Source organism: Lissotriton helveticus, chromosome 1_2, assembly GCF_964261635.1.
Source record: "Lissotriton helveticus chromosome 1_2, aLisHel1.1, whole genome shotgun sequence".
In the NCBI taxonomy this organism is placed as follows: Eukaryota; Metazoa; Chordata; class Amphibia; order Caudata; family Salamandridae; genus Lissotriton; species Lissotriton helveticus.
This window is the reverse complement of record NC_136058.1, coordinates 389492187-389514587: the sequence shown is the minus strand read 5'-3', so window position 1 is coordinate 389514587 and position 22401 is coordinate 389492187. Positions and strand designations below refer to the sequence as shown.

Genomic DNA, 22401 nt, shown 5'->3' with positions numbered 1-22401 from the left:
AGTGGACCAGAGTTATGGAGGTCTGTCAATTCTCCTTAGCCACAAATATTTGACGAAGCAAAAGCAAACTGGAAATATCCCAGTGACATAGTGCCATCTGATATTTAGGGTGATCTTATGAAATGAAATGAAAGGGGTTTGGTAAAGCGCGACTGCTGCCCTTGGGCGTCCAAGCGCTATTGTAACGGAGAGTGCTATGAAGAGGGGAGCTGGGATAGGTTAGTTGCTGAAAAGGAGGGTTTTAAGATTCTTGCGAAAGGATGCTAGGTTGGGGTTTGATCTGAGGTTTAGGGGAAGGGAGTTCCACAGCCTAGCGGCGTTGAGCGTGAAGGACCTTCCTCCTGCTCTTGACCTCTTGATCCTGGGGGTTACTGCTAGGAATGTGTTAGTGGATCGGAGTTGTTTGCCGGGGCGGTAGGGGGAGAGCAGGGAGTGGTTGATTTTGGGGCCGGGTCTCCAGAATGCTTGGTGGGATATGCACATGGCTTTGAATTTTATTCTCTCCCTGACAGGGAGCCAGTGTAGGGTCCTCAATCCCGATGCCACTGATTCTCTGCGTGGAATCTGGAGCAGCGTGCGTGCAGCACAATTCTGGGTCCGTTGGAGTTTTTGCAGCACATATTCTGGTGCCCCTAGGTAAATCGCATTGTTGAAGTCCAATCGGGATTGAATTAGACCTTATTATTATGTATTATTATTATTATTATTATTATTATTATTATTAATGAGTTTTATATCGCGCCTGGTTACCCTTGGGCATCCCCGCGCTCATCCAGAGAGATACACCAAAGCAAGAGACACAGGAATTAGGCAGGGAACAAATGAGTTTTTAAAAGTTTACGAAACCGTAGGGTGCTCGTTTCCAAGCGCAAGTGCAGCGGGAGGGAATTCCACAATGTTGCCACATTTATGGAGAATCTTCTGCCACCGGTTCTTGCCTTCCTGACCCTCGCAACTTGCAACAGATGTAGATGATCTGAACGAAGGGCACGAGAGGCCTTATAAGATTGAACCATATCCCGTAGGATAGGTGGGCCTTTCCCTTGCAAAATTTTATGGGCCATACAAAGTGCCTTGAATTTCACCCTCTCTCTGACAGGGTGCCAATGTAGCGCCTTCTGCGCAGGGCGAGCTGACTGACGCCTGGGAAGGTCCGTCAGGAGCCTGGCGGCCGCATTTTGCACTTGCTGCAGTTTGTTTAAGGTAGATTCTGGGGCACCTTGTATGACGATTTGTCTGGCTTCAAAGGGGAGGAGTGGTAGGATTTTCTTTAGCATCCTGATAATCCCAAAACAGGTTGCCGATGTTTTTGTTGCTTGGGTGTTGAGGGTTAGAGATTTGTCTAGCCAGACCCCTAGACTTTTGATGCTGTCTTTTGGGATATGGGTGTGCCCAGACTGCTGGGCCATAGTCGGTCGATGTTGGACAAAGCTGGGGGGCCGAGCAGCATGAGCTCGGTTTTGTCATCATTGAGTTTGAGGGAGGATGCTGTCATCCAATTCCTGATCTCTTCCATACAGGTCGTTAGGTTGGCCTGCGCCGGTTCACTGTTCTTCTGTGCAAGAGAGACCACCAGCTGAGTGTCGTCGGCATATGTAACGATCTTAATGCCATATGGACGCACAATCTCAGCTAGCGGCCTCTTGTACACATTGAACAGTGTAGGGCTTAGTGATGAGCCCTACGGTACCCCACAGTCCAGTGGTTTGCTTGCGGAGATAGCGTCTCCGTCAAAGACTTGAAAGGTCCTTTCGCTCAGGAATGATTCCAGCCATGCTAGAGCATTCCCTGACACTCCTAGGTCGAAAAGTCGATGTAGTAGGGTTTTGTGGCATACCTTATCAAACGCGGCGCTTAGATTGAGGAGGATGACTGCCACTGATCCCCCTCGATCCAGGATCCGCCTGGTTTCTTCTGTTACGGCTAGCAATGCCGTTTCCGTGCCATGTCTGGGCCGGAACCCTGTCTGCGAGGTGTCGAGTAGGAGGTTGGACTCGAGGAACCTTGTGAGATGGAGATTGATGTGCTTCTCCAGGATCTTGCTCACCCACGGCAGAAGGGAGATGGGGCGGTAATTGTTGTAATCGTTGGGGTCCAGATTAGGTTTTTTAAGGAGAGCCCTCACCATTGCCTTTTAACAGGTTGGGGGCACGCTACCTTTTGTCAGGGAGTTGTTAAGCAGCTCCATGAGGGTCGGGAAAATGATGTGGCTGGCGGCGGTCATAGCGCTGGGTGGAACTGGGTCGTTTGGGGAGCCTGCCTTAACCTGTAGTGTTAGAGGTTTCAGTGACTCTAAGTCTACTAGGGGGAAGTGATCCAGGATTGTCTGTGTGTCGTACTCTGCTCTTGTAGGGAGCTGGAGTTCAATCATGGGGGGTTCCAAGGTTGAAGCTGTAAATGCTGCGTAGATTTTATTTACTTTCTGATAGAAGAATTCCGCTAGGCCATTACTGTGCTCGATGGGGTTATCATTTGGGGCTGTGGGGGGGGATAGTTTAGTGAGTGTTTTGTCTATTTGGAAGATCTCTCTTGGTTTAGATCTGGCCTTAGTGATTTTTTTGCCGAAGTAAGAGGCCTGTGCTGTTTTTATTTCTGTTTTGTATGCACTGATGGCTTCCCAGTACATGATTTTGTCATTAGTGGCATACCCCAGACGCCAATTTCTCTCAAATTCCCTACACGTTCGTTTTTTTTCTCTAAGTGCATCTGAATACCAGGGGGCTGTTTCCCGCGCTCTTTTTAAGGTAGTTTTGCGAGGAGGGAGAATGGAGTCGATAGATTAGATTCCCGAATCCAATTGTCAAATTCCCTGCTGTCTGACGAGGGATTCTGGGCGAATGTGGGTCTTGAGTCTGCTAAGGACCTGGCCCACAGTTCAAGTGGTAGCCTGGACCAGTTTCTCATTTTACGGGGGGGGGGAGTGCGGGATGGCAGATTTGGGATAGACCAGGTGAGATGAATTAGAGAGTGGTCGGACCATGGGAGAGGAGTGATGGGGCCTACCTTGAAGTTATGGCAGTTGCTGAATACAGGGTCCAGCAAGTGTCCTTTGTTGTGTGTGAGGGCTTGGACTAGTTGCTCCAGTTGTACTGCGGCCAGACTTGCCGTTAGATCATTTGCTGTATTGTCCGATTTATTATCAAAGTGGATGTTGAGGTCACCCAACAGGGTGAATTTGGAGGGGGACATAGCTAGGTCTACTACTTGGGAGGGTAGGGTTGTGTGGAATTGAAGCAGTGGGCCTGGGGGGTGATAGACGAGAGCTCCAGGGAAGCTGTCATTAGGGGAGAGTTTTAGGGAGAAGGACATGCTTTCGCAGTCTGGGATAGGATCCAGGGTGCAGTGGCACTGGTATAGGGATTTATAAATAATTGCAAGACCTCCACCTTTCCTCTGTGTGCGGTCCCTGCATGAGACTTGGTAGCCAGGGGGAAGTGCTTGTATCAGGTCCGGCTCAGACTCCGGGGTAAGCCAGGTTTCGGTTAAGAACACTACGTCTGGCGTTAGTTCGTTGATTGTTAGGAAGATTTACGTACTATGTTTTGGGAGGGATCTGCAATTTAAGAGAAGCATAGTATAGGTCTGTAAGTCGTTTTCCTGTTGAAAGGTGTTAAACCTGGTATTGCAGTTTAGGCAGCGGGAGGGAAGGTCTAGGGAATGGTAAAGGTGCCCGCAGCTAGTTTCATGAGGGGGTCTTAAGTTGTGGAGGAGCCCAGCGTTATACGTCTTCCTCGATGTTGGTGGGGGACCAGGGGGTGTAGCCCCTGTCCCCGGCCGTTCGCGAACGGGCGCAGACGGGCTTGCCTTTGGCGCACCCTCGGCGCGCAGGTGGCGTGCCCGCTGCGCGGCCGGGGGAAGCACATCGTTTAGGAAGTGTGGGTGGGGAGCGTGGCCGAGCGTCAGTGGGCGTGTCCAGGAGCGAGAGGCTTCCCTGGAATGGCGTCAATCACCACGGCAGCGCCTTAATCGGCCGCGCGGTTCAATGTCCCAAGAATGCCGAGGTTAGAGTTTTAAAAGCACAAGTTATCACACACAAGTTTTAAAACCAGTTAAAAATCACCCGCTCCCGGCTTTCCGCCTCAGGAGCACAATCTGTTACTCCTGAGGCGGGAAATAGAAACACATGCATAGTGTCCCTCATGAAGTTACAAATGTAGTTTCAATGAGAGACTTCATTCCAATCGCATGACAGAAGGAAGAAAGACTATGGGGCACATGCATCAAAGATTTTTGCGTGCGCAAATGGTGCGATTTGCAAAAATTGTCCATCGGCACCCACAAAAAGGCCATTTACGATGCATTAAAGTGTTAGGCACTCGCAATTTTAGAAATCACAATTCATTGTGATTTTTTAGATTGCAATTGCATTTAAGGAATCACAATTTGCGATTGCTTAAATACAATGCTAGAAGCACTTAGAAATAGCAAATTTGCTATTTGGGGCCACAAATTACAAAGAAATTACTCTGGTCTGTATTTTGCAAAAAAAATCCTGTTTCTGGTTACACACACACACATGCCCTTGGGGCATGTGTGTGCGCAACATGGGTGCACATCACAATTTCAGGGGTGCAACAGGCTGTCATTTTGACACCTTTGCACCGTTGAAATTGCATGCGTAATTTCCCATTCATGGGAAGCCATTCCTTAATTGCGACTCTCAATTTGCAAGTCGCAATTAAGGAATGTTTAGGAATTACTATTTTAATAGGCTTTTGAGAGTCCTTAATTGCGATTCCTTAATAATCGCAATTAAGGACTGGCAAAAGCTTTTCTTGATGCAAATGCCTGTTTGTGCCTGATATAGAGTTTGCGGGATGGTGTTAACTCCATTGGGATGGTGGAGGACAATATCTACCGCATCCCTAGGGACCTCCACCCACCAAATGTAGAGTTGTCCATCAGCCCTGTGGACAACTCTCTACATTGACAAGAAAAGGTTTGACAAAAGGTATCGTCTGACATGACGGCTAGCAGGCAAGCTTTTCAAAGGAAAAGTTTGCTATTGGAACACAAAAAAACTAATGGCAACACCTGCTGGGAATTTTCTCCAGGGTATGAGAGTGGGTCATTTGTTTTTTGTGTCCCTCTCATGCACGTTTTACCCTAAGTAGGGTGGGTGGTGTATAGTGAGGAAAAACGATGCAGCTTTTGTTTGCTAATAAGGACCCTGTAGGATTTCTATTGATAGCCTTTACTACATACTCTATCACTTCCGTTCTGCCATAGTGATGCAGGCAATGCACTTTCACTGTCTAGGGAAGCTGTATCTACTCTCCTTCTCAAGCCATGTAAACCAGGGGCTTTTCATATACATCCCACTGGTCTCAGCACTTTCATCATATGTGTAGTCCTATTACTACACACTTGCTACACATCTACCACATATACACGCACATGGAATGCCATTCAAAGGTCAGAGAGTCACACAGACTACTCTACCGGTTTTGTCAAAGGGGCTCTTTGCTGGTCTTCAAAAACACCTCTGCCAAATATTTGTTGCCACTTGCCATCATATAACCCTTACTGCCTTGCAGACCACTCATCTGGTGCTGAACCTATCACTGCTGCTCTCGAATTTCAGTTCTGTCACAGCGGGCAAGGATCCTTAGTTACTCAAAATCCTGCTGTGGCCCATCTGAGGCGATCTATCCGGAGCCCCCCCCTTTCTTCTGCCCATCAGAGCCTTCTTGTGATCTTGACTACCACAGCCCTTTCACCCTCTTTGTTAGCCATTAACTATGTTTGCCATCTTTTCCAGACCACACTCCTTTTCACCCATTCGCCTTTAGATCCCTCATCCCTGTTTCACTCCCTCTGCCCTCTTTTCCACCCTCAGTCTACTGTGCCAGCATCAGAGAGCATCTGCTGTTTGTTAGCAAATACTTATCATAAGAAGCATCAATAAGAGCTATTCACAAAAGGACAGTAATACAACATCACTCACCTACATCCAACTGGCCGGTGAGGGAAAAAGTAAAGCAGAACTTAGGAACAGGAAAGTAAGATGAGTGTGGAGAAGATAAGAGGGGGCCAAGGAGAGTAAGAGGAAAGGGTGTGACCTGGAGTACCAGTAATCCAGTGTGAATGAGGATGTGGAGCTAGAGTGACAGTTAGACCATGCCCAAGCCCAGCAATGCCAGACCCCTCCAGCCAAGCTATCCTCAGTGTGGTCTGCTGTTCCTGACCTCCTGTTATCCAGAGTATTTGTAAGTAATCGGAGCTCTCAAAATTCTCAAGCCAAAAACTGAATACAGGGCCCCACATTCTGTCAAATTGTAGTAGTTAATGGTCTAGGAAGGCGGTGAATTTTTCCATCCCAACAAGCCCCACAGTTTATGCAACCAATCTGCATGAGTTGGCGCAATATCAGGGCGGCATTTGGTTGTGATCACCTGTTTTAACGCACACTTGGCCATTGTGATGGCCTTCCCTTTGTGGTACTGCAATGGGTAAATTCAGGCATTTGGGAGCCCCAAGAGGTTATAACTGGGAAGGGTGAAATGTCAGTGTCGAAAATTTTGCTAATGTCTTTTAGAACTTCCCCCACTATAGTTTGAGCTTGGGACAGTGCCACAGTAGGTGGGTCAGAGTACCTGTGTGGCTGTTGCAATGCCGTCAGCCCTTCGAGGTGCTGTGTTCCATTGCACTAGTCTTGCTGGTGCGTAACATCTGTAGTGGGCATAGACTCTTTCCTGTGGCACTGAAGGGGGCTGTGCACACCCTGCAGAGGGTGTCTGACCATTCTTTTGTTGAGACTTGGCGATCAAGTTCTGCCTTCCACCTTTTCTGCATTGGGAATTTCTCAGCAGAGGTAGCTTTATTAAGAAAGCAATAAATGTCTGAGAGAAGGCCTTTGTCACCTTTCTTGGTGATAAACTACTTTTCAAAGGGAGTGAGCTTCCAGCTGGCATGCAAATCCACCTGCATCCATATAAAACCTTATAAATGAATAAATAAATACATTTAGCCACCATATCACTCTACGTTCAATTGGATGGGGCCTTTATTTCTGTTTCTTGCATATGTGCATAGATGGGGGAATTGTGCCTTTGTGCATGAATTTGGTCCGTGTGCATAACTGGGTGGTTACCTAAACAAGGGACACAAAGCTTGTTAGGAATCAGCCCCTGGTAACTTTCCTCGGAGGCCCTTTGTTGTCTAACATTTGCCTAGGTCAGGATGCTGAATACTCCCTCCTCCAGCTCGGCCCTCTCCCATCCTGCCTTAATTCACCTCTTTAAAGCTTAAAAAGACGCCCATGAAGTGATCATTTCCAAACTGAGTATCATTACATCAGACAGACAGTACTCTCCCTGGTAATGGACATGCACCCCTCCCCTGAGAGACCAACTGTACTGATGTCTGGATCCCTAATGCTGATTTCTGTTGTCCTAGGCAAACACAGATCATGCATGTGCGCCATGGCATCAGCCTGTCTCACGGATTGTGATCTTGCTGGACTGGAAGGGGCACCCAAAGCACTACCCTCATAGTGGTGGGATGCTACTGCCATCACCAGGAGTTAGATAGCACAAGCGCAGTGGTGGCAGTATACTGTGTAGCGAACAGTATGAGTGAACAGGTCCTTTTTGTACTTGTGCCACTGGAGTGATTCCCACAAACTCCCTCATTTTAAAGTTCTGATACTTGGATTCATGGTGTATTGCATGATTGGAATGAGTGTGTAGGTGGGATGGAGGCAAGGACCTTCAGGTCCTTAACTAGTTGATGGTGACAGAGCGACTCAAGGAGGAGTACTCTACCCTGCTTTGGTATAACCTGTCTCATTTGACAGAAAGGGATCCAGACAGACTTGCAGGGTTTGGACACCATGTGGTTAGCTAACAGGTTTCACAAAGGGCGAGCACAGCGTAGTTCTAAGCCAAAGTGGGAGAGGAACTCTCCACACACTGGTTCCAAACTGGCCATGGTGCAAGGGCGCCTGTATCAGTGGATGGCAGCCAATTGTGGACCAGCACAGGGGAGAGCACAGGGATCTGCCATATTATTGTAAATATGACATATCCCAGTGCTCTGAAAGTAACTCAGCACGATGCAGCAAAATGGCTAGCAGCACTGCACTGCGTTACTTTCTCATAAAGAAGGTGCTTTATATTTACCACTGGAGAGATTATATAGTGAATGTCATTACTATGGCACAGGAAGTAGAGGAAAACAGTGAAACTCTTACTGACTTAATGCATAATGACATGAAGGGTGGCTTTGTAGAAAGAGTTCAGTTAGTCCCTGCGTTAACACCTCCCCTGACTTAACACCTAAGCAGCAGAGAGAATGTAAAGAGGTGTTAGGACAGTTTGCCAACCTGACTCCAGGGTTAACACTTGACTGTGTGCAGGACGGGTGACAGTTTGCCAATGAAGGGTAGGATGGACAGAAATTCTGACTGGATTAAGGGATGCATTAAGGTGGAAGTTGGAAAAATGTTGGACCTGGGGATCATTGAGAGATCTCGTTGTCCTTGGTCTACTCCTGTGGTTCTAGCACCAAAGTAAGGGTCTACTAACTTGTGGTTCTGTGTGAACTTCGGAGCTCTCAATGAGATAACCAAAACCGATGCCCATCCAATCCTCAGAGAGGATGAGGTTGTGGATCGGTGAGGTGCTGCAAAGCACTTGAGCACCTTCTATCTGACAAGTGGACATTGGCGGATTGCGCTGGCTCAAATGTCAAGGAGAAGATTGGATTTTCCACACCAGAGAGGATGCATAAGTTCAAGGAAATGCCCTTTGGGTTAAAGAATGGTCCTGCCATTTTTCAGCACCTGGTGAACCACATTCTCGCAGGGCTGGAAGAGTGCTCTGTGGCCTACCTGGATGATGTTGTTGTCTTCAGCAATTCATGACAAGACCACCTGTGGCACCTAGGAGTAGTGTTGGCTAGGATACAGGAGGCAAAACTGACCATCAAGACAACCAAGTGTCAGGTGGGGCAATCCGCAGTACTCCACCATCAACATGAGTTGATAAACAAGAAGATTTCCCCCTTGGATGCCAAGATTCAGCCTGTGATGGAGAGGGAAGTGCCTACTATCCAGACTGGTGAGTGCCTTTTTAGGACTCACCGGGTATAACTGGAACCTTGTGACACATTATGGAAGTCTAGTTGCCCCATTGACTGCTTTGACCTCTAAGAAGCAGTCCACAAAAGGGATATGGACTGCAGAAAACATTTAAGGAACTGAAGAAGGCACTATGCATTGCACCTGTACTGAAAGCACCTGACTACAGTCTGCCTTTCGTTGTAGAAATGGATGTCTCAAAGCAGCTGCAACAGTGTTAGCTCAATTGGATGAGAAAGGTAGAGAGCGTCCCGTAGCATATATTAATAGGAGTTTAATGCCCACAGAACAGACGGGGGGCTATTGAGAAGGAGTGATTTTCCATAGCGTGGGCATTGCGCAAGTTTCCCCTTATTTATTTGGCACTATGTTTGTAGTGTATACCAATCATAGCCACTGAAATGGTCAATGATTATGAAGGGAGAGATTAACAAGTTGCTGTGATAGTCTATTTCTTTGCAATGGTTACACCTTGTGGTGGAGCACAGATAGGGCCGGACTGGGAATCGTAAGTGGCCCTGGCAAACATCTCGCCTGGCCCCCTGGGTGGGTGGCTGAGCTGTTTACAAGGGTCGGTTTTGGCCGAAGTTGTTACAGGGGGCTGATATTGGTTGCTTACGGTAACAGAAACGCCCCCACCGGGGCCCAAAGCCAGGCCCCAGCCTCGTGGCCCACCTAGAAAACGCCTGGTGCTCGTTACGGCCGGTCCGGCCATGAGCACAGAGCCTTATTGAGCCATGAGAATGCTGAGGGACTTTCCTGCCAGTTTTACTGACCATACCTCCTAACCTCTCCAGGTTAGGAGTTGTTTCTGGATGTTCTAATCTGGGAGGTGTGTCTGTTGGGATACAAAAGTCCTCTGCATGGTAATAGTGCCCAACTGTCCTGATGACTGGATCCCAAATGCTGATTTTTGTTGTCATAGGCAAACAAGAATTATGAGCATTTACCATGGCATAGTCCTGAAGTAACCAAAGAAGCTCCTGAATGAGTAATTAACAATTAATATTTTTAAGGTTTCTAAATCAGTTTATGTGGTCGGTATCAAATGTATCCACCCACTAACAATCTTGAAATAACTCCAGCAAATGAATCAGTTTAATGAGGCGTACTCTAAGTAGATTATAAAAATTACATTTATACAATATAGATATACGTCAACATTCATTGAATGATCGTGAAGGGTCGTAAAAGCATAACAGCAATGATTGTTGACGTGTTAATCCACCCAACCAATACATGTCTCTTAAACCATAATTCATTCAGAGATGAATGTCCATTAAAATGATGGTTGTTTAAATAATGGTAAGAGTGGTGGATGCGTCTCCAACGTTTCGGTCTCTTAAGGCTAAAGAGTCCCAAAGACCACCTTCAGGATAAAGTGTCAAAGTGTGCCAAGAGTGCTCTTGTGTTCCTGTGGCCCTCTGAAAGGGGTTCTTGCAACCTGTAAAGCAAGAGGCAGCCTCAGCAGTCATGAAACTTACAGCTTGTATATAACTGATCATTTATTCACAGGCCTAGTGGCAAAATACCCTGGGAGAACACAGGATTCATACAACTTTAGCCACTGTGAATTATACTGCTGTCTATCCAGAGGAGATTTTGGAGACAGATATTTGTTGGATAGGCTAACAAAGAAAAACTCTTTTCTAGACTTAGATATGTTTGAACTGAAAATCATAACATGTGTTCCATAACCAATAAAGGTGACAGTGCATATGCTTTAAGACCATGGATTATGATCTCGTAAATTTGTGGATAAATTCGCATTCAAAGAAGGTATAATGTAGCTCAAGGATGCACACATTCAGTGATTAATCATACATATGGATTTTTTTAGAACATGAGTTTGTTATCTGCAAAAGAGAAGATGAACTCTCTATATGCACTACAGAGTGCATGCAAAATTGCAGTCTGATGTGCTATTTTGAACAAAAGTGCCACTAGGAATGGTCTTTTGATAGTACGGCATGAGGACAGCTCTGGTGAAGAATGCAGCAATGACTGTAGAGGGAAAGCAAGCAGGCTGCAATCCCAGAGCACCATTTCTGAGGTCAGAACATTGCCTTATATTTTCTTCTTCTTGCCAAGACCAGTGTGACCTGTGGGACAGAGGAGAGCATTGGAACCTGTGAGATACTGTAGGGAACCATGCCAGGCACACTCCCTTTGCAAGGTGTGAGGAAGCGGCTGCTGCACTGATCGTGTGTCAATGTCACACTATCTTTTCCTGATTTCACTTGTGCTGCAACTTGCAACCCCTGTGGCATTTCTACTTTCCTACATCATTTAACAGATGCATCTTTTAGTGGCTTCAGCAACTTGTAGAGAAGATTTACAAACAAGTGTGTCATTGGTCACCATACATTCTACTACTAATATCTCCAACTCAATATCTCTAAACTTGTGTTTTCTCTTCCACCCGTCGTTCTCGCTCTTGAGATCCTATTTGAAAATGTAGGAACTCCCTGGATAAACCGCAGCAACTCAGCACAGACCTCTATTATGCTGCAGATGTGGTTCTTGTCCTGGTAATGATAGCATAACCATGAGATACTTTCTTTGTTTCAAATTTCAAAATAGGGAATCACAATTTGTGACTATTACCGGTTTGCAATTTTTGATTCGCTATTTAAAAATACCAAACAATGGGCCACATGCATCAAGCTTTTTTCTGGTCGCAAACGGGCCAATTTGCAGAATTGGCCCGTTTGCGACAGGAAAAAGCCCTTCTCTGATGCATGAATCCATTTCCTTTCGCAAATTAGATAATCTCAATTTTTTGTGATTACCTAAATTGCAAATGCATTCAGGGAATCGCAATTTTCTAAAGGCAAACTGTGCATTTAGGAAACGCTAATTACCATCAACTTCAATAGGATGGTAATTTGCGCATTCGTTGAAATATGCACAAAAGTGCCTTGTTCAAAGAATGCCTTTAGGGCATGTGGGTGCACCACATGTGCACACTTATCTTTTTGGGGGGTGCATCATGGGGGCCTTAGGCCACCTGGCACCCTTGGAATTGCATTCGCAATTTGCGAGTACCAATTTGGTAACATTACTTATAGCGATTTGCAGTTTGCAAATCGCTAATAGGTAATTTTAAGGAACCACAATTTATTTTGTGATTCTTAAATGCATAAGTATTTGCCATTCCACAATAGTGATGCCTTAAAAATCGCTATTTAGGAATCGCAAATGCAAATGTTAATGCATGTGGCAGAATCAGAAAACACAAAATTGTGATTTCTAAATTTTGGTACAAGTAGTACATACAATTGTACAATTCCCCATTTGTGAATCATTATTATTCGCAAATAGGGAATGGCAAAATCCTTTTTTCATACATCTGGCCTAAAATACTCCCTGTCATATGCTAAAATAATATTTCTAAGTCACCTTAGAATCCCCTGACCTTAAAATGGCAGTAGCTTTGTTCCTCTATATAGCCACAGAACAGATCTATATTGTGCACTACAGAGAATAGCATCTCATACAAAAAAAGCTTAGCAATGCCTCCTTGATTGTAGCACAGATTACCCCCGTGTCAGAGCTTTGATATTTAGACTTTGAAGAGAGAATTAACTCTTGTTTCTATGTCGATTTTCAGACTTGGTTGGAAACAAAGGTGGGGGATAAGAAATGGGAATGGAAATAACTGTATGACGGAAATCACACTTGTCAAAGCAGTTATAAACTAATTATATATAATATGTGCCTGGTACCATACAAGAGAACTTGAATATATTAAGATATTGAAAATAAACATGTTCCTGGGGCAAAGACCAAAATGAGACCAATGACTGAGAAGAATATAAAGTTCAGAAAACATCCGAGATCAGACTGGTGCAATTACTTTTCAGAACATACCATCTTTTCTTCATTTTTTAGCAAAATAACAGCTATCAAGCCTTACGAAGGTATATTTACCCATGATGTGCCCATTCTGAAGCATATATTGATTACCTACCACTTGAATTGGTGATTTCTCCCTCCGGGCAGCGGGCACAGTCATAGCAGCAAATAGGCTCCCCCTTCCGAGGAACCTTCCTGTATCCAGCAGGACAGCTCTCAGTGCACACAGAGCGAGGGATCTGAGAAGCGGGAGACAAAGAGTTAATGAAATAAAACCATCAGCGCACTCTGCTGCTGTACCTGAAAGGACTGCTTTGCTGCATGAAGCCTGCCTTGAACCCTCAGAGGCCCGTCAAAGAGTTAATGCAATAAAACCACCAGCGCACTCTGCTGCTGTACCTGAAAGGACTGCTTTGCTGCATGAAGCCTGCCTTGAACCCTCAGAGGCCCGTCAAAGAGTTAATGCAATAAAACCATCAGCGCACTCTGCTGCTGTACCTGAAAGGACTGCTTTGCTGCATGGAGCCTGCCCTGAACCCTCAGAGGCCAGACAAAGAGTTAATGCAATAAAACCATCAGCGCACTCTGCTGCTGTACCTGAAAGGACTGCTTTGCTGCATGGAGCCTGCCTTGAACCCTCAGAGGCCTGTCAAAGAGTTAATGCAATAAAACCATCAGCGCGCTCTGCTGCTGTACCTGGAAGGACTGCTTTGCTGCATGAAGCCTGCCTTGAACCCTTAGAGGGCTGTCATAGAGTTAATGCAATAAAACCATCAGCGCGCTCTGCTGCTGTACCTGGAAGGACTGCTTTGCTGCATGAAGCCTGCCTTGAACCCTCAGAGGCCAAACAAAGAGTTAATGCAATAAAACCACCAGCGCACTCTGCTGCTGTACGTGGAAGGACTGCTTTGCTGCACGGAGCCTGCCTTGAACCCTCAGAGGCCAGTCAAAGAGTTAATGCAATAAAACAATCAGCGCACTCTGCTGCTGGACCTGAAAGGACTGCTTTGATGCATGAAGCCTGCCTTGAACCCACAGAGGCCCGTCTAAGAGTTAATGCAATAAAACCATCAGCACACTCTGCTGCTGTACCTGGAAGGACTGCTTTGCTGCATGGAGCCTGCCTTGAACCCTCAGAGGCCAGTCAAAGAGTTAATGCACTGAAACCACCAGCACACTCTGCTGCTGTACCTGGAAGGACTGCTTTGCTGCACGGAGCATGCCTTGAACCCTCAGAGGCCAGTCAAAGCGTTAATGCAATAAAACCATCAGTGCACTCTGCTGCTGTACCTGAAAGGACTGCTTTGCTGCATGAAGCCTGCCTTGAACTCTCAAAGGCCAGTCAAAGAGTTAATGCAATAAAACCATCAGCGCACTCTGCTGCTGGACCTTGAAGGACTTCTTTGCTGCATGGAGCCTGTCTTGAACCCTCAGAGGACAGTCAAAGAGTTAATGCAATAAAACCATCAGCACACTCAGCTGCTGTACCTGAAAGGACTGCTTTGCTGCATGAAGCCTGCCTTGAACCCTCAGAGGCCAGTCAAAGAGTTAATGCAATAAAACCATCAGCGCACTCTGCTGCTGTACCTGAAAGGACTGCTTTGCTGCATGGAGCCTGCCTTGAACCTTCAGAGGACAGTCAAAGAGTTAATGCAATAAAACCATCAGCACACTCAGCTGCTGTACCTGAAAGGACTGCTTTGCTGCATGAAGCCTGCCTTGAACCCTCAGAGGCCAGTCAAAGAGTTAATGCAATAAAACCATCAGCGCACTCTGCTGCTGTACCTGAAAGGACTGCTTTGCTGCATGGAGCCTGCCTTGAACCCTCAGAGGACAGTCAAAGAGTTAATGCAATAAAACCATCAGCACTGTAGGAGAGTAGGGTCTGCTATCCTATGGTCACCCCAAATTTTTGCTTTTTGCTTCACTGGTTTTCGACTACTGAGGCTGTGGGCCTGCTGATCAGACCCCCAGCCTGCTGTTCTCTCACTAAATTAATGACACATGTGCTATAGGCACATACCAATTGGAACTGGACTCCTTGTCAGCCCCTGTAGAATGCACTATAGGTGCACAGGGCACAGGAGCCACTAAGGCCTACCAGGGGCTGCAGCATATCTTTTGCCACCCCTGGCTGGTTCTTAAATTGACACAACTGGCTGATCACTCAGCTGGGGTAAGGTGGTGTACACACCCCTTGCTTAGATATAGTATACCTATGTCTAAACCTATATCTGGACACATGTAAACCTGTGAGCCACTCCTATAGACAGGCCTCACCAATCCTGGAGGCTGGGTGCATGGTTTTTATGTGAGATGGAGCTCTAGCATGAGCTGAGCCTGTCTGCAGCCGTCGGGAACAAATCCCTAAGCTGTTTCAGGATAATGCCATACCATATACTATTAAGTGCCTTATAATCCTCGCGGTTATTTAGCAACTCTGGTTTGGCTTTATCAAAACATGTCGTGTAAGGTGTCATACGCTTTGGAATACCATCCCCTCGCCAGTTCTGGCGACGGGGATGGCATTCCACCCCTCTAGAGGGGTAAGACATGTTACTTCACTTTAATGCGGTTGATTTCTCCAAAGGCCTTAAGATCCCCAAAATGGATGCCTCTGCCACAGACAAATGTCTGGACCCCTGGAGCTGACCGAAACCCAGTCAAGGGGGTCCTGGACAAAGGGTTTCCTGTCACAGGAGGGTGTCACCGCCCTCCAGACAGGAGATAGTGTATTGTAGCAGGGAGGTTTGAAAGAAACCAGACACTGCCTGGGGCGCACAAGGCTGCCCCTTGCATAATCCGGCCAAACCGGTTCTGGGGCACTCCAGCCCTCGTGCCAGGGCGGCCTGGATCAAAGGAAGGGGGTGTATCCACCCACTTCCTGGGTCCCACCCATAGGAGGGGACCTAGCAGGTAATCACGCCCACCAGATTCGAATAAGAGTGGGAGCAGTGCCAATGCACATCAGATTTCCTGGAAGAAACATTTTGAAACGATATTCTGGACCCTTCGCCCTCCATCTCAACGTGGAAGCCCGAAGAATCTCCCTTGTGGTCAAGGAGTGACCACCCTGCAGCAGCAGGCACCATCCAGCCCTCGACGTCTACTTAGTTGCAGTTCCCGCCGGAACTCGAGCGACTGAGATCGACGAGATCAAGCCTGCCCAGCTTCTAACAGCCCGATCCACAGTCCCTGCAAAGCTGAGACCCGTGGAGGCGACCGGAAGCGTGGGGCACGCCATCTTGAAGTGACCACGAGACGCTGACCGTGCAGCCCACGAGTGACCCTCGAAGCTGTACACCGGGGTTTGAGAAGCCCCCACCCTGAGCTACTCCTGAGCCGAAGTTCAGCCCTCCACACTCGACGAGTGCTGCGTGGGGCCCTTTGGCACGATTTGGCTCAACGCGTTGGCCCGGTCACTTGCCAGCTGGCTTGTGGTCCCTGTGCCGACGAACTACAAAGAAAGACTCGTGATTCTGGTTGCTCCAGATCCACACCAGCTCCCCTGAAAGGGAGCCCCGACTCTGACCTTCCTGGTCCGAGTGAGACGCCATCTTCCAATCCCGCGTGGATTGCTCTTACCAAGGCTTGTTTGCTCCAAACCGGAAGCCGACTGCACCGACGGTGAGAGCCTGCGTGGGACAGATCGTGACCTGCTCCTGGACGTCGCAGATGCCCCAGAGCCCACGTGACAGCGAAGAGAAGCGCCTCGACGACCACCTGATTGCGCCCGACATTGCCTGGTTCCGTCCTGGTTCCACCCTGGTCACTGCTGAGTGACCCAGACTCTGTCCCCTCTGCTTTCAGGTACTCTACAACTTGAGTCCACCCTTGGACTCCACCGGACACTTCGTCTTCACCCTGCCTGCAGCCCTTTCAGCTTCAAGCACCAAGAGCCTGCGTGTCAAAACCCGACGCCACTTCGACCCTGTGCACCCACTTCCTGTGGGTGAGGTAACTTTGCTCCGCCGGTGTTCCCACACTGGTGCACACCTCTAGGGTCTGTGTGTTAAGTTTTGTTCCTCTAGGTTCAGCGGAAGTGTCCTTAAACTTTAACTATTTGACTTTTACGCACCATTGGTTAACATTGGTGCATGCGTGCGCTTTCCGCACATCTCCCGAATCCCGAGGGCCATTCCCGACTTCAGCATTGCTTGTCCTGACTGCTCCCAGCGATTCCCTAGGCCCTAGGCCTAACCACTGCTCGAGTGGCCTTTCTTATACCACTTGTTTAGTATATGGTTTGAGTGGCCCCCTGCCCTCATCCATAATTGTGCAACTTTGTATGTTTAAACAGTGCTTTTGATTTAACGCTTGTGCCCCTTTATTCATAAAGAATACTGGGGATTGTTTTTAGTAATAAACACATATATTTTTATAATATATACTTGTGTGGTGTCCTTTCATTTGGTATTACAGGATTGTATGTGGTAAAACAGCTCGCTTAACACGACCTCTTAAGTTAAGCCTTTAGGCTGCTTAGTCCATGCTACCACTAGGATAGCTTGTCTAATAAGGTTGACTTACAACCAGACACCATAAGGGGATTGTTTGGTCAGGTAGTAGGTGGTTCCAGAATTGGAAACATCCCCTACCAGGCCAACTTCTCACATTGGTGAGCAGCGGTGCGGATTTGAGCTTGCTGTTGTTTTACCATTGCAATCTTTATATCAAATTGAAAGATCACATCAAGTACCTCTAGGTACATATAAAATCAAAAGCTTAGCATATTAAGTTCTACTGAACTTAGTAGTTGTAGGTTGAAGGGAGTAGCACACCCCTGACTACAACTCACTAGCAAGGTCCAGTAGGAAAACACTTAGTGTAGGTAAGTGCACCACTTACACCTCACTAGTAACCATGTCCGACACAGGAAAGGCCTCAGGGTCTAGTCCTGTGACAGTTGACCCTACCCAGGCAACTTCTGGATATGACAAACTAACCCGCAGAGACTTGATTGTCTTGTGCAAAGCAAGAGGGTTAAAAAGGGGCAGAAGCCCCACCTGCCTAATTCTGGTAGAACTCCTAGAACAGGATGACTTAGAGAAGGCAAAAGCAGCTTCCCTAGATACAGGAACTGGAGGGAACCCCCCTGCAGTTGATCCCCCTGAAGAGGAGGATGATGATGACTTGGATGAGGACTCAGATGCTGGGGACTTAGAAGTACAGGATCAGGGTAGCCAGGTTCCAGTTGGTAGGCTTAGCCAGGCCAACTTGGACCTACTGGGAAATGGAGAGGGCCAGCACCTCCCCAGATCCCAACAAATGATTCTCCCAGGCAACAGAAGAGTGAGATCTCCCTCAGGGGACTCTCATCTTTCTAGTGCCTCCAGAGAATCAGAGAGAGGCATGAGTGCTTCTCAGAAAGCTGAGCATAGGGCTAGAATGAGGGCTGTCAGACTCCAGATAGAGAGAGAGGAGGTAGCCCTGAGTCAAGCTAAGCTTACCTTAGCTCAAGCTAAACTTGCCTTGGCAAGAGAGCAGAAATTAAGTGGCTTAGATGTCACTGGTGGCAGCAATTTTCCAAGAGAAAAAGACAGGGCCTATGATAATAGAAACCTGACCAAAATTGTGCCCCCCTTTAAAGAAGGGGATGACATCCACAAATGGATGACTGCTCTTGAGAGAGCCTGCATGGTACAGCAGGTTCCTGAGAATCAGTGGGCTGCAATTTTGTGGTACTCCTTTTCTGAGAAAGGGAGAGACAGGCTCCTCACAGTTAGACCTGAGGATGCCAAAAACTACTCTGTTTTGAAGAGTGCTCTCATTGAAGGGTATGGCCTAACCACTGAGCAATACAGGTTGTTGTTCAGAGACACCCAGAAAGCACAGACTCAAGACTGGACTGATTTTGTGGAGTGTGCCACTAAGGCTTTGGAGGGTTGGTTACAGGGAAGTAAAGTTTCAGACTATACAGGATTGTACAATCTTATGATGAGAGAACAGATCCTTAATAACTGTACAAACCAGCTGTTGCATCAATACCTTATTGACTCTGATCTGACCTCTCCCCAAGAATTGGGAAAGAAGGCAGACAAATGGGTCAGAACAAGGATTAAGCAGAAACCCCAGAACCAAGGTGGTGACCAGAAGAAAACAGACCAGAAGGGTGGTAATCAGAATCAGAAAGATAAAGAAAAGGACCAGAAGTCTTCAGGCCCCCAAACTAATAGTAAGGAGGGTGGTTCCCAAAATGGTAACAAGAAGAAGAAGAACAAAGGTCCAAAGACACCTTGGTGTAATACCTGCAAATCAGTTTCACACTGGGGCAGTGAGTGCACCAAGGCAAATCCAGTTCCCACCACTACAGCTCCTAAAGCAACTGCAACCCCAAGTACAGTAAGCAGTGGTGGAACACAGTCCAAGGGTGTAGCTGGGTTGACCCTGGGTATTGAAGTAGGATCTGGCCTAGTCAGAGTCCCTACACAGGCAGTTCTCCTGTATGATGTGGACATTGAGTTGCCCACTGCAGTAAGCCCCACTAACCTGGGCAAATACAGGCAGACTCCCTTAATAAATGAGAAACTGGCTCAAGCTTACAGGGACACATGTGCTAGTGTCACCATGGTGACCCCTGGCTTTGTGGACCCTGGACAGATTGTACTAGGAGAGAGCTACCTAGTAACCAATGCAAGCAACTCCACTACCTCCCATAGTGTGGCAGTTGTGAACTTCTCCTGGGGAGGGGTTGATGGCCTAAAGAAAGTTGTGGTGAGTGCAGACCTACCAGTAGACTGTCTGTTAGGCAATGACCTTGAAAGCTCAGCATGGTCAGAAGTGGAGTACAGGACTCATGCAGAAATGCTAGGGATTTCAGAGCATGTCCTTGCCATGACAAGGGCTCAGGCTAAGAAGTGCCTTCCTGAACCAGTGGTGGATCTTGAGACAATAGACCAGCCACAACCCAAGAGAAGGAGCAAGAGAGGAAAGGCCTCGCCTTCCACCTTGCCCCAGGTTGAGGATCAGGTTTCAGAGGAAACTGATTCTGCAGTCCAAGAGGAGACTGTCTCTGAGGAGCTTGAACCTGACCAGGTTGAGTTTCTGGGGACAGGGGGACCCTCAAGGGCAGACCTGAGGCAGGCTCAATTAGATTGCCCTTCCCTTGAACCCCTCAGACAGCAGGCTGCTGCTGAGGCTGCTGGGGATGCCCAAGGTACCCATACTGTGTATTGGGATGAGGGACTCCTTTACTCAGAGGCTAGAGCCCCCAAGCCTGGCATGACCAGGAGGTTGGTGATACCTCTGCAGTTTAGGGGATTCCTCCTTACCTTGGCCCATGATATTCCCCTTGCAGGACACTTAGGCCAGAACAAGACGTGGGACAGGCTTGTTCCACACTTTCACTGGCCTCACATGTCAGAGGATGTCAAGGAGTTTTGTCGCTCCTGTGTCACTTGCCAAGCCAGTGGTAAGTCAGGTGGCACAACAAAGGCCCCCCTAATACCACTACCTGTGGTGGGGGTCCCCTTTGAGAGAGTTGGAATTGATATTGTGGGTCCAATGGACCCCCAAACAGCATCTGGGAACAGATTCATACTGGTGGTAGTGGATCATGCCACCAGGTACCCAGAGGCTATTCCCCTAAGGACCACCACAGCACCTGTGGTGGCAAAAGCCCTCATTGCAGTTTTCTCAAGAGTGGGCTTTCCTAAGGAGGTACTATCAGATAGAGGGACAAATTTTATGTCCAGCTATCTAAAAGCAATGTGGAAGGAATGTGGAGTAAACTACAAGTTTACCACCCCATATCATCCACAATGCAATGGGCTTGTGGAGAGATTTAACAAGACCCTTAAAGGCATGATAAAAGGATTACCAGAGAAGCTCAGGCGGAAATGGGACATTCTTTTACCCTGCCTGCTCTTTGCTTACAGAGAGGTCCCACAGAAGGGGGTTGGCTACAGCCCTTTTGAACTTTTGTTTGGCCACCCTGTGAGAGGTCCATTGTGTTTGGTGAAGGAAGGATGGGAGTTACCTCTCAGAAAGCCCAAACTAGACATAGTGGACTATGTACTTGGTCTCCGCTCCAGGATGGCTGAGTACATGGAAAGAGCATCCAAAAACCTGGAGGCCAGCCAAGAATTGCAGAAAGCTTGGCATGACCAAAAGGCTGTGCTGGTAGAGTTCCAACCAGGACAGAAGGTATGGGTACTGGAGCCAGTGGCTCCAGCAGCACTCCAAGACAAATGGAGTGGACCCTATCCTATTATTGAGAAGAAAGGGGAAGTCACCTACTTGGTAGACTTTGGAACACCCAGGAGCCCCCACAGGGTAATCCATGTGAATCGCTTGAAAGCATTTGTAGACAGGGAGGACATGAGCTTGCTCATGGCCACAGATGGGGAACAGGAGGAAGAGAGTGACCCTCTCCCAGACCTGCTTTCCCAGAACCCTGATGATGGTTCAGTTGATGGAGTAGCCTTGGCAGGCAGCCTCACTGACCAGCAACAGAGGGACTGCAGACAAGTTTTGCAGGCTCACAGGCAAATGTTTTCACTCACACCCAGCCAAACTGACTGGTGTACCCATGTTGTGGACACTGGTGACAGTCTGCCTGTCAAGAATAAGATCTACAGGCAACCTGATCATGTCAGGGATTGCATCAAGGCTGAGGTGCAAAAGATGTTGGAGCTTGGAGTGATTGAGCCATCAGAGAGCCCATGGGCCAGCCCAGTAGTCCTGGTGCCAAAACCTCATACCCAAGATGGTAAGAGAGAAATGAGGTTTTGCGTGGATTACAGGGGTCTCAATGCTGTCACTAGGACAGATGCTCACCCCATTCCAAGAGCAGATGAGCTCATTGACAGATTGGCTTCTGCCAAGTTTCTGAGCACATTTGATCTGACAGCTGGCTACTGGCAAATCAGACTAGCTGAGGAGTCAAAAGCCAAAACAGCATTCTCTACCCCTAGTGGACATTATCAGTTTGTGGTAATGCCCTTTGGTTTGAAGAATGCACCTGCCACTTTTCAAAGGTTGGTGAACCAAGTCCTTACTGGGTTGGATGACTTTTGTGCAGCTTATCTGGATGATATTGCTGTCTTTAGCTCCACCTGGGAGGATCACCTGATCCACCTGAAGAAAGTTTTGGAGGCCCTGCAAAAGGCAGGCCTAACTATCAAGGCCACAAAGTGCCAGATAGGGCAGAGTAAGGTTGTATACCTGGGCCACCTAGTAGGTGGAGGCCAGGTTCAGCCACTGGAAAGCAAAATCCAGGCCATACAGGACTGGGCTCCTCCAGTTACCCAGACACAAGTCAGAGCCTTCTTGGGCCTGACTGGGTATTACAGAAAGTTTGTGAAAAACTATGGGTCTATAGTGACACCATTAAATGACTTGACATCCAAGAAGATGCCAAAAAAGGTTCAGTGGACAGTTAGCTGTCAGAAGGCATTTGAAGACCTGAAGAAGGCCATGTGCTCTGCACCTATCCTAAAGAGTCCTGACTACTCCAAACA

The 22401-nt window shown here is 47.5% G+C and overlaps 1 protein-coding gene across 1 annotated transcript in view; it reads right to left on the bottom strand.

The window, feature by feature from the left end:
- Positions 1-22401, bottom strand: part of LOC144807949 (vomeronasal type-2 receptor 26-like) — a 271470-nt gene that overhangs the window by 22023 nt on the left and 227046 nt on the right. Inside the window, exon 3 of the mRNA XM_078673541.1 lies at positions 13056-13179. Coding sequence (XP_078529667.1) covers positions 13056-13179 — 124 coding nt within the window. The remainder of the gene's footprint in view (positions 1-13055; positions 13180-22401) is intronic.